Raw genomic sequence first — 12,295 nt, forward strand, 5'->3', positions numbered from 1 at the left:
AGATACATGCCCCCCAGCTTATGCAAATACGAAGCTGTACTAGCTGCTATCGTTGCAAACCCTCCTGAAAACATTTGGAAGTGCTCTATGGAGTGTAGGGTGCCAAGGCCCTAGCTGAACAAATAGAAACATCAGTCTCTCTGGCAATATCAAAGGCAGGCCATTTCCTGTCACCTCAGTGCTCACATGTGCTTAATACCCACAGTCCGCCTTCCTCTGGCATGACGAGTCACTCTTAAATGGCAGCTCGGAGATGCTGCCCATAGGCACAGGTGTTCAGCAAACACTGCACTTGGCCCCTGTTTGGTCTCCAAGCAGCAAATACCTGGCCCTTAAGTATGCTGAGTGGAATGGGCCTGGCCATGAGCAGGACAGGCATGGGCACCCTCTGGCCACAGCGTCTGTCCTCTGCCCTCGCACCTATCAGGCCTTCCACGGGCTCCCAGTGGAGCTGCTATTTGTCCCTTATTGGGACTTTTGTTTTTCTATAACTTTTATTTCTGTTTCCGACTTCCTCACACCACGCTGATGGAAGAAGGTCATTGGTTAATTAAATAAAGAAGCTGCTTGCCCTGATAGGTTAAAACATAAGGTGGGAGGAGTAAACAGAGCAGAATGCTGGGCGGAAGAGGAAGTGAGGTAAGACACCTCAGACAGAGACTCGACAGCTCTCCTCTCGGGGGCAGACGCCTCAGAGAGACATGATGCTCCACTCTTGCGGGCAGAGGCGAGAGCTCTGCTCTCTGAGGCACACGCGATGAAGCTCCGACCCAGGATGGATGTAGGCTAGAATCTTCCCGGTAAGCGCACCTTGGGGTGCTACACACAGATGATTAGAAATGGGCTAAATTAACATGTGAGAATTAGCCTAGAAGAGAATGGGCCAAGCAGTATTTAAAAGAATACAGTGTCCGTGTAATTATTTCGGGTAAAGCTAGCCTTGCGGGCAGCGGGGTGCTGGGGACGCAGCCTCGCCGCTACTATTACTACACCACGCATTGCTGTGCACCCCTTTCTCCTTCTCTTTAATTAAACTCCTTTGTCCCACTCTCTTGTGGCTGGTCTTGATTTCAAGATCCTCCTGCCTCATACAGGATATCCTCCTGGATATTAACCTTCATCAGGCGATGAAAGGAGACAGAGACAGAGTCCCACATTGGAGCACCGGACTGAAATCTCAAGGTCCAAATCAGGAGCAGAAGGAGAGAGAGCACGAGCAAGGAACTCAGGGCCATGTGGGGTGCACCCACACACTGAGACAATGGGGATGTTCGTTCGGGAATCCACCAAGGCCAGCTGGACTGGGTCTGAAAAAGCATGGGATAAAACCAGACTCACTGAACATAGAGGACAATGAGGACTGCTGAGAAGTCAAGAACAATGGCACTGCCTTTTGATCCTACTGCACGTACTGGCTTTGTGGGAGCCTAGGCTGTTTGGATGCTCACCTTACTAGACCTGGAAGGAAGTGGGAGGTCCTTGGACTCCCCACAGGGCAGGAAAACCGGTCTGCTCTTCAGGCTGATGAGGCAGAGGGAGTTGATTGGGGGAGGGGGAGGGATATGGGAGGCGGTGGCGGGGAAGAGACAGAAATCTTAAATAAATAAATAAATAAAAGCTCCTCCTGCCTCTGACTAACAAGTGCTGGATTTACTCGTGAGCACTGTACCGGTCCCTTTGCTCTTCTGGTTCCCTTTATCCCCTCACAGCACTGCTCGCTCAGTCAACGCAACCTCCCCTCCACTTCTTGGGAGATTTCCTAAGAAGGGGTCTAAGGGTCCTAGGATGAAGTATGTGACAAACATTCATCTTTTGAGCATCTCCCCCACCCCGGGCTACAGGGCCACACAGTATCAGAGAAGCAGAGACAAACACAGTGAGAAGACACAGGACTGACACCTGAAGCTGGCAAAGGTAACAGGTAATCCATGATCTGACTGCAATGGGAGTGGACAGAAAGCGGAGTCCAGGAGATGGCCCCAGGGTAGGTAATAGGTGTAAAGATCCCGTGACACAGGCAGAAAGGCAGACAGGCTGAAGCCTGCATGAAGGTTTCAGGCCGACTGTGATGGGAAAAACTGGCTGTGGACAGACTATGGATGCCTGGCACACTGTGACAAGGACATGGCCAGTATCTTGAAGATGAAGGAAGAGTGGGAGCTACCCATGGCATAACAGATCAAAACGACAAAAACAACCAATCATCAGAACCCCATAATGACCACAACACCACAAACACACACACACACACACACGCACACACACACACAGACCTCAAAGAGTGGTAGCTACCCATGGCATAACGGATCAAAACGACAAAAATGACCAACCATCAGAACCCCACATGACCACAACACCACACACACACACACACACAAACACACACACACACACACACACACACACACACACACACCTCAAAGGCTTAACCAGTTCTCTATCACACAGCCCCAGCAACCTTTGAACAGGGCCTTCAGTGTCAGGAGGTCTACTACCACTGTGGAATCTGCAATCTTACCAAGGCCTGGAGGTGCTGAGAGAAGGGTGGCCATGGGCCTGAAAACAACTTCAGGGACCTGGCCAGCCTCAAAAGTGCAGACACAAAGAACAGAACGGTGACTGGGGCTTGCTGCCATGTCTGTATCTTTGGAGAGGAACCACATATGAGCAGGGGTCTGGTGAACAAGATAACAGCCTCCAGGTACCTGCCAGCGGACAGATTGCTCTACAGGCCATGAAGGAGTCACTAAATCCAAAATCTTGGATACAAGTTGACAGGTGTGCAGATCACAACACGGGCTCAGACAAAGACACAGACTCACACAGGTGTACACACACACGCACGCACATACACAGAAAGGGGAACAGGCCTAAGATCAAGACATAACCAACTGCTAAAGCAGAAACATAATTATAAAAGTTAAAAGCGGGAGTCGCTCAGAATAACAAAAGGAAAATAGGGAACTAATATACTACTAAGGAAGCATGGATCATAAACAGTCACACTTTCAAACTGCTTCTGCTGGCTCCAAAATCCACGTTGTATTTTTATGAGCATAAAGAAAACAACTGCACATTTTATTAGAAAGACCACGCTCTGTTGTGACTGATGGAGGAAGACATTTCCAGAGTTGACCTTTGATCCCTGACCTGATCATCCCATGATGCATCAGCCACATGGGAGCCTGCCGAGCTTCTGGGGTGCTAGAGAAAACCTGTTCTGGACATTCTTTCTCACTCCTATTTCACAACCAGGAAAAACAGAGCCTCAGTTTTCAAATTTATGTTAAATACAGAGGTTTGCTTATCTATCTATTTACCTATCTATATGTCTTACAGTAGTTAGATGGAAAAGAGTTAGCTAATTTCGGCAGAGGGAGGTGGATCTCTGTGAGGTCAAGGTTAGTATAATCTTACATAAGAATTCCAGATAAATCACAACTACACAGTGAAATCCTATCTCAAAAATAGATAAATGAAGACTTAATTCATTCAAAAATATTTTTATTTCTCTATTTAATTTATTAAACATGCACTATATGTCCTAGAGCTGTGAGCTAAAATAAAATGTCTGTGTGCACTACTCTCAGAATAGAAGGGGGCACTGGGTATTCCCACCTGCCATGCTCCATGTATCCCTTTGATATAGGCTCACTCCACAACCCTGGGGCTCTAGTTTTCTTCACTAGGCTGGAAGCCATCAAGCCCAGAGAACTTCCTGTCACTGCCCCAACCTAGAGCTGGACTTACAGATACATTCAGGACACCTGGTTCATTAAGAAATGCCAAAATCCAAACTCTAGCTCCCAGACACAGGCAACAAGCGCTCTTAACTGCTGAGGGTTTCCCCAAGCTCATCTTCCATTATGGGAGCAAACCACCGTAATGGAGCTGGGTACGTTAGAAAGTAAAGAAGTTTTCTCGGCTCACATCTTCAGAGGACTTCCAGTGAGGGCCTCATGGCTATAGCACAGTATGGCAGACACAGAAGATGTCAGCTGGAGAGGGGGAAAGGGGGACAGCAGGGAAGAAGGGTCAGCTGCTCCTATGGTACTGACGCTTGTTGACAACTAGAAACCCTATTTGCTCCGGTCCATAGGTGGTAAGTAAGTAGTCCCCTGGTGAGGGCACTCTTGACCCGACCTACCAGACGCTACTTCTTCAAGGTCCTAGCTCCTTTCAGAACCATGACTGGGGACTGTGGCAGGTAGTCTTGACTGACAGCTTGACATGACAAATCACCATAGAAACAAACAGCTGGCACGGCTGTGAGGAATCTCCTAGGCTAGCTTACATGAAGTGGGAAGACCACCCTAAACATAGGCTACGGATGCCTCTGGGCTGGAGTCCAGGACCAATAAAAGGAGAACACTTAGTACCGTACCATCTCTTTCTGCGTCCACATCATGGTCCTGCCACAGTTCCTTTCCCAGCAAGATGCTTCCTAAAGCTGCTTTTATTATGTAACTAACACAGGGGCCAAATGATGGAGGAAGGTCATTGGTTACGTAATAAAGAAACTGCTTGGCCTCATAGGTTAAAACATAGGTGGGAGGAGTAAACAGAACAGAATGCTGGGAGGAAGAGGAAGTGAGCTCAGACTCAACAGCTCTGCTCTCTGGAGCAGAGTCGCCATGCTCCCCTCCCCCTGGCAGAGGCGATAGCTCTGCCCTCTGAGACATGATTCAGGATGGTCGTAGGCTAGAATCTTCCTGGTAAGCGCACCTTGGGATGCGACACACATGATTGGAAATGGGCTAGTCCAGGTGCGAGAGTTAGCCGAGAAGAGGCTAGAGTTAATGGGCCAAGCAGTGTTTAAAAGAATACAGTGTCTGTGTAATTATTTCGGGGTATAAGCTAGCCAGGCGGCCAGGGTGCTGGGGATGCAGCCCCGCCGCTCCTATTACAACAGCCAAACTTCCAGTCCACAAACAGGGGTGGGGTGGGGTGCAGGGATGGCACCATATCCAAACCATCTGGGCCTCCTTCCCACCTAGCAGTCAACACTGGCCTCTCTGATCTTTCATTGTGTAAGAGTTCCCTGTAGGCAACTGACTTCCAGAGAGTACTAAACATGCTTTACACACACACAAAATGTGAACATCTTTCAAAATGGTGCCTCCTAAAAACCAACCACTCCCCATGAAAGAGAAAGCTACCTTCGTTTGTCAAGGAATGTGATAACATCTAGAAAAAAAAGTCTCCCCAAGAAAGCACCCCTGGACACACAGAGACACAGTAGAGAGTTTCTAAGTCGGAACCCAGCACCCTTGCTGTTGTGAGCACCGCCTCTGGCAAAAGGCTGAAAATGAATCTGTCCACGCCAGGCAAAGTGGAGAATTATTTGGGGGAACAGAATTTAACTTCAGTTTTCCTTCTCTTTTTCGATTGTACTTTTGTTCGCAGCTTCAGCTGGGAGAGAGTGAATGCACGCATTTAGTGTGGAGTTTATGAGTTCATATTTTATAATTAACGTTGCCAACAGGGGAGTTTGATTAATGCCGAGCAGTGGATTTTGAGCAATGTTCCATACAAATTGCCAAATTTAGCAATAAAGTAAATTGGTGATGTGAACATCATTAGTAGAATGACTACTTAAAATTCAAATCATCAGAGCCACAAACCCATTATTTGTGTAGAAGGGAGGAAGTATCGCATTTGCTTTTATTTTGCCTTCAACCACATGTTATCTACCACCAAGCTGGATAGAGCGAAAGTTCTAGAATGGGTTGGGACGATATCAGAGCAGCTCCGAAGCACACACATGTGCACGCACGTGCACCCACAAAGGGGCTGCGATAAAGGCAAGCACTAAACTGTGAATTTGCATGATGGCAAATATAAAAATCTATAGCAATCTTTCCCCACCAATGCTGCAGTGCATTTCCGGACGTGCTACCCACTCAGAAGAGTCCAGCGCGCACTCCTGCAGTGAGCCTTTCCCCGTCGATGTTCACAGTACCTTATTGTCACCCTGGACCTCGCCAAGCCTCTGCCGGAGTTCTTTAATTTCTTCTCCCAGATGTTTATTCCTGTCCTGAGAGTCTCTCAACAGCTGCACAAGATTAGCCTGGAAATATCAACATAGCACAAGAGCAATCAGTATGGAGGTATGGACAAACGTGGGCTTTCCTGATGTACGGATGCTGGCATCCAGCTCAGCTGGATCCCACAGAACCCCGTGTCAGTGAATGTGCGGGAGGTTCTTTTCCAGAGTGGCTCACAAGAGTGGACAGGTTACAAAACTTTCCTAAGAGCTTGTCTATCCTGGGGGCGGGAGGGGGTTACTGTGCAAGCATGAGGATCCAAGTCCAAATCCCCAACACCTACATAAAAAGTCAGGCATGGCTTTGAGCTCAATGAGAGACCCTGTCTCAAGGGAGTAAGGTTAAGAATGATAGAGCAGGACCCCTGGTGTCCTCCTCCGACCTCTGTACCCTCGCAAGCACATACTTGCACACATATGCACCACATGTATACACTCAGGTGATAAAATAGCCACTTTCAAACTGGATGGTGTTGAGTTCACAAATTAGGGCCAGCAATGTAAGAAAGGATTGATTGCCTCAATTAGGTCATTTCTTCTGTTCCTTCCAATGTGTCTTGTTTAATGAACTCTTCTTTGCTATTCCAGTGCCCAGAATCTGTGTGTCTATTTGCTTGTGCACATGTGTATGCCTGTGTGTTTACACATGTGGAGGGCAGAGGCTGACATCCTCAATTGCTCTCCACCTTACTTTTGTGAGACAGCTTGTCACTGAACCTAGAGTTTGCCAATCCCTTTAGTCTACCTGGCCAGTGAGCCCTAAGGAACCGCCTTGTCTCTGTCTCCCCAACAATGGGATTACAGTTGTAGCTGTGCTTCTTTTTACAAGTGTGCTGGTGATCATACTCAGATCTCATGATTTTGCAGCAAGCATCTTACCCACGATGCCATCTCCCCAGGCTGAATGCCCAGAACTTCGGTTGCCATTCTGAAAGGTGACCATTTCCAACATTGGGATCTAGTTGTGATTCTCTGGTCTCCTGGTCTGTCTCCCATCTCATTGTTTCCTGATGGTAGTTCTCACGGTGCCAAAGAGCCCAGGTTATTGCTTTCCACCCCAGTTTTCAAAACATCACCCCCCCCACACACACACCACAAGCTTCTTCTCTCACAAACACTTACTCCTATCTAGACCTAGGGTACCGACCCTGTCGGAGGGGCTTACCTAGTTAGGCAGCTCCATTCCCTTCCCCAAAGCAGCACTGCTGGCCCTCTGACATATACCCATCTCCTCTTGGGGCTCCCCTGGACTCTGGACACCCCTACGCAGTTTTAGTTCACCCTTGTCCCCTGCTCTGCAGAAACCTACCCTTGTTTTACAAAGAAAACTTGTTACCCGACAGACCAAGTTCTCCCCACCTCTAGTGGAGACAACCACTGAGCACGACAGTCAGTCACACAAGGCTGTATGTGTGTGTTCCAAGCCTCGGGGTGAGGACGAAGGATGGAAAAAGCGGGGGCCTCACAGCAGTCACTCAAGGTCTAAATCAGGTCCAGAAGGAGAGGGAACACGAACAAGGAACTCAGGACCGCGAGGGGTGCACCCACACACTGAGACAATGGGGATGTTCTATCGGGAACTCACCAAGGCCAGCTTCTGAAAAAGCCTGGGATAAAACCGGACTTGCTGAACATAGCGGACAATGAGGACTACTGAGAACTCAAGAACAATGGCAATGGGTTTTTGATCCTACTGCATGTACTGGCTTTGGGGGAGCCTAGGCAGTTTGGATGCTCACCTTACTAAACCTGGATAGAGGTGGGCGGTCCTTGGACTTCCCACAGGTCAGGGAACCCTGATTGCTCTTAGAGCTGATGAGGGAGGGGGACTTGACCGGGGGAGGGGGAGGGAAATGGGAGGCGGTGGCAGGGAGGAGGCAGAAATCCTTAATAAATAAATAAAATTTAAAAAAAACAAGCAAAAAACAAACAAACAAAAAAAGCTGTACACGGAGCTAAATTTCCAGATGCCTTCCTGCTGAAGTTCAGGAAACCCAAATCCAGAGGTGTAAACGGACAACCCCCCTCTAGTGGCCACGTCTCCAAGGCCTTCAGTGCTACACTTCTGGGAACAATTTTGTTGGGTAGGAAAAGGCAGCAAGGGAAAGACTCTAAAGATGAAATTTTTAGCAGTTGTTGACACACACCCCAATCAGACCTCCACAGTCCATTGGTTGGGACTGCCTTCTGTCTCTTCCTCCCAGATACCCAACCTCCATTTTCACTCCTTCTTCCTCCATGCCAGGCCTGATCCCATCTTGTTGCCCAAAGTCTCTGTCAGCTCCTTCAGGCTTTTTCATAGAGGTCACTGGTCCCCACAGGACGCCCCCTGGACCATTGGATTTAACACGGCCACCCTCCCCTTTGCTCCCGTGCCTTTTGTCTGAGGCGCGTGCCATCTCCTAACACACCATATAATTCACTTCATGGTTTATTGCTCGCCGTTTATTTCCTGCCTCCCTCTCCCTGCTCAAGCATAAGTTCCATGAAGGGCGAGGAACTTAGTTCTCGCTCCTCCCCTCTGCCCTAACACAGTTGAAAGAGGAGATGTGAAGCTGAGCTGGAGGTTCTGGCCTCGGCATTGGGAGTAAGAAGCACTAAGTCCTAAAACCAGTGCCTAGCATGCGGTCTCGCCTGGGACAAACTGTACTGTCCCCAATACAATCTCCATGCCACAGTGCAATCTACATCTTCAACCCCATATTGGCAAGGCTCATAGCTTACAATATCTTGCTCCCCATTTTCCAAGAACTCTGCTCTCAGGAGATACGAAGTTGCAGAAGAAGGGGAAAATTAGACTCCCTTTTGTAGATAAAGCAACAAGGAACCATTGCTCCCAACTGATTTTGGAAAGTTCCCCGGTGGGGATTCAAAGTTCCTTCCCAGCTTTGTCACTAGCCGCCCTGGGGCATTTTCTCCATTTGCAGAAGGGAACTAACACCCAACTTTCCATGTGGTGACCTGGAATGTGTACAGTAAACACAGAATACTGAAGCCCAGGTTGTGCACCCAGGGGGTGCTACCTAAAGCCCTTCCCCCATGGCGCTAACTCAAGTACACAGGGGACAGAATTGTGGGGACACAGCAGGTCCCTCATTGACCACAGCTGGCCCTTTATGACTCTGTGCCTGCACTGTTCATCCGTCACTTGTTTATTTACATAATGTTTACTGGGTATCAGCTTTGGGTTAGGCGCTGTCTAAAGCCTGGGGATGTAGCAATGACCCAAACAGACAAAACTCTGTGGTTCTGTGGAGCTACTAATTATATGTTATACCATGTGGTATTTGGCCAGGTATTACTCTAGAAGTACAGGAAACAGAGTGTGCAGAAGAGGTCACAGTGAAAAGGAGATGGTGGACCTTGTGGGTGTCCTGGGGGCAAGGATCCAGGGCAGGAAAGGGGCATTCCTCACCTCATATCTCAGAGTTCTCTCTCTCTGTCTCTCTCTCTCTCTCTGTCTCTCTCTCTCTGTCTCTCTCTCTCTCTCTGTGTGTGTGTGTGTGTGTGTGTGTGTGTGTGTGTGTGTGTGTATAGGTACAGTTTAAAGACACAGGATAGGCTGGGTGCAGGCACTGGAAATTGTTCTTGATTGACATTTCCTGGTTCCTGCACTGTGCCTTGCTTCCACTGAACTTCAGAAAATTCCCAGACCTTAGCTCATGGATCCTCTTAGAGAGCCAGCAGCAGCATCCACCCAAATGGAAGGGCAGGCACCAGGCAGGAAGGATGATAGTCTCAGGGGAGGAGCCACTGCCACCTGCACCCTTCCATGAGCACCAATCAAAACATACAAGGAAACCAAAGCACAAAGATGGCCACACCCCCAGACTCCCCTTTTCAATCAACATTGGCTCCACCCCCTGGCAGGGAGGGGAGACCCTGACATTCAGGGACCACAGTCACTGAATTAGCAAACTCATCTTGTGCAGCAAAAGAGACACATTCTTCAGTCCGTCCCTGATCAATGCTTTTGTGCGATGCAGCCAACATGAATTATTAGGAAAATAAATTTAAGAAAACTCTGTGTTTTAAAGCCATGCCCATACAATGGTTCTAAAAGGCCTATGAAAGCTTTCCTAATTTCCTTGATAATCTTTTAATGGACCAGAAACAATTAGCATGCATAGTGGCTCTACACCTAGGGCCTTGCTCTGATAAGTGCTGGCCTTGGAGCTCCTGGACATTTGGACCTAGAGCAGGACAGAAACCCAGGATAAACACCCAAGATCCCAGAGAATACTGGGATAGAGGTTTGGGCAGTAACAGAAAGGCATTCAGAGAGCCAGAGCCATCGTTATCAAACCGTATTTAGTCTGCATCCCAGCTGAAAAGACTACAACCACAATACAGCCAGGCATCCCGCCATCACCCACAATGCCGTGGTGGTGGTCAGTTGGAATCACAGTACCTTTGGGGCTGTGAGTTCACAGTATATCTGCCCCCGTTTTGTTCTTGACCTCAGGGGTAGAAGTGGAAAGGAGAGGCATTCTTGCCTTTAGGCAAGTGACTGTATTTTTTTTTTATACTTGTAAGGGAGGGTTGTCAACACACAACCCTTCTTTACTCTCAAGCCTCCTGCCTTCTCAACTGTGAAACAGTAACTAAACACCAGAAAATGACTATTCTGCTAGGGTACCCAACACCTTAAAAGGGAGGGTGTGGCACATTTTCAAGAGCTTTGAATAGAGGAGCAAAGTTCACACAATTCTCCTGACCAAAAATAACAGCCATGACTCACACACCCGCTCTAACAATCCATCACGCGAGCAGGTGGTGCCTGCTTATAATTTATCTGCTATGCAGAGCGCTTTGTCTCACTGTTATTGAGAAGGACTCCGTGACCATCAGTTTGAAATAGCACTTCGTGAAAGAAATGTCAGGGAGAATGTGGCAAGACACTAGGGTTTCAAAGGGAAGGGAGACGGGCCCAGGAGGGCGCATCTTTCCATCGCCAGGGCAGGTGGTGGCCCAGGAAAAAAGCTCAAAGAGGGACATAAAGGAGCCTCTTTTAAATATTCAGACCAAGCTAGAAAAGGCTGACATATTCTCCTTGATAATAAGAGTGTGTGCCGAAAACAGTGGGCAAACCATAGACTCCTCACACGTAAGTCACTCGAGCTGTCCTTAAGTCAAGTTGTGACTGCGGACCAGTGAAATGGCTCAGCCAACCAGAGGGCCTGCTGAGCCTGACAATGGCCCACGTGGTGGAAGGAGATCACTAACTCCCAAAACGTGTCCCTTGACCTCCACACATGTGCTGTGGCTCATGTGCACACACACAGATTAAATAAATAGAATGTAATTAAAAACTGTAATTGTGACAGAAGAGGGAAGGAGATTTGCAAGGATAATACAGGAAGAGAGGGCGATGAAGTGGCTTGTTTGTTAAGAGCCCTTGCTGCTCTTCCAGAGATCCAGAGCTTTCAGCTGCCTATAATACCAGCTCCGGGGGCTCAGACACACTCTCTGCCCCAGGAACATCCTCACACACATGCCCAGTCACTCGTAGACACAAACACACATCATATAACCTTAGTGACAAGTAGGGAGAGGTGAGGCTTAAAGGCTCTTGTCACATTGCATTGTGGAGACCTTTCCTCTAATAAGGGGAAGCTTGGGCCCCAGCGCAGGATACATAGATGACACATGGATGATACATGGATGTTGCATGGATGATGCATGGGTGATGCATAGGTGATGCATGGGTGACACATGGGTGATGCATGGGTGACACATGGGTGATGATACATGGATGATGCATGGGTGATGATGCATGGATGACACATGGGTGATGATGCATGGGTGATGCATGGGTGACACATGGATGATGCATTGATGACGCATGGGTGACACATGGGTGATGCATGGATGATGCATAGGTGATACATGGGTGACATATGGGTGACACATGTGTGATGATGCATGGATGATGCATAGGTGATGACGCATGGGTGACACATGGGTGATGCATGGATGATACATAGGTGATGATGCATGGGTGACACATGGTTGACACATGTGTGATGATGCATGGATGATGCATGGGTGATGATTCATGGATGACCGCATGGGTGATGCATGGATGATGCATGGATGGTGCATGGGTGATGATGCATGGATGGTGTGTGGGTGATGATGCATGGATGGTGCGTGGGTGATGATGCATGGATGGTGCATGGGTGATGATGCATGGATGATGCATGGGTGACACATGGGTGATGCATGGATGATGCATGGGTGGGTGAC

The 12,295-nt window shown here is 48.4% G+C and overlaps 1 protein-coding gene across 2 annotated transcripts in view; it reads right to left on the minus strand.

Moving 5' to 3' along the window:
• Positions 1-12,295, minus strand: part of Ccdc149 (coiled-coil domain containing 149) — a 92,545-nt gene that overhangs the window by 39,237 nt on the left and 41,013 nt on the right. For both annotated transcript variants that reach the window (XM_013353335.2, XM_005366038.3), the window contains exon 4: positions 5,963-6,070. In XM_013353335.2, coding sequence (XP_013208789.1) covers positions 5,963-6,070 — 108 coding nt within the window. The remainder of the gene's footprint in view (positions 1-5,962; positions 6,071-12,295) is intronic.

Source organism: Microtus ochrogaster, unplaced genomic scaffold (genome assembly GCF_000317375.1).
Source record: "Microtus ochrogaster isolate Prairie Vole_2 unplaced genomic scaffold, MicOch1.0 UNK5, whole genome shotgun sequence".
In the NCBI taxonomy this organism is placed as follows: domain Eukaryota; kingdom Metazoa; phylum Chordata; class Mammalia; order Rodentia; family Cricetidae; genus Microtus; species Microtus ochrogaster.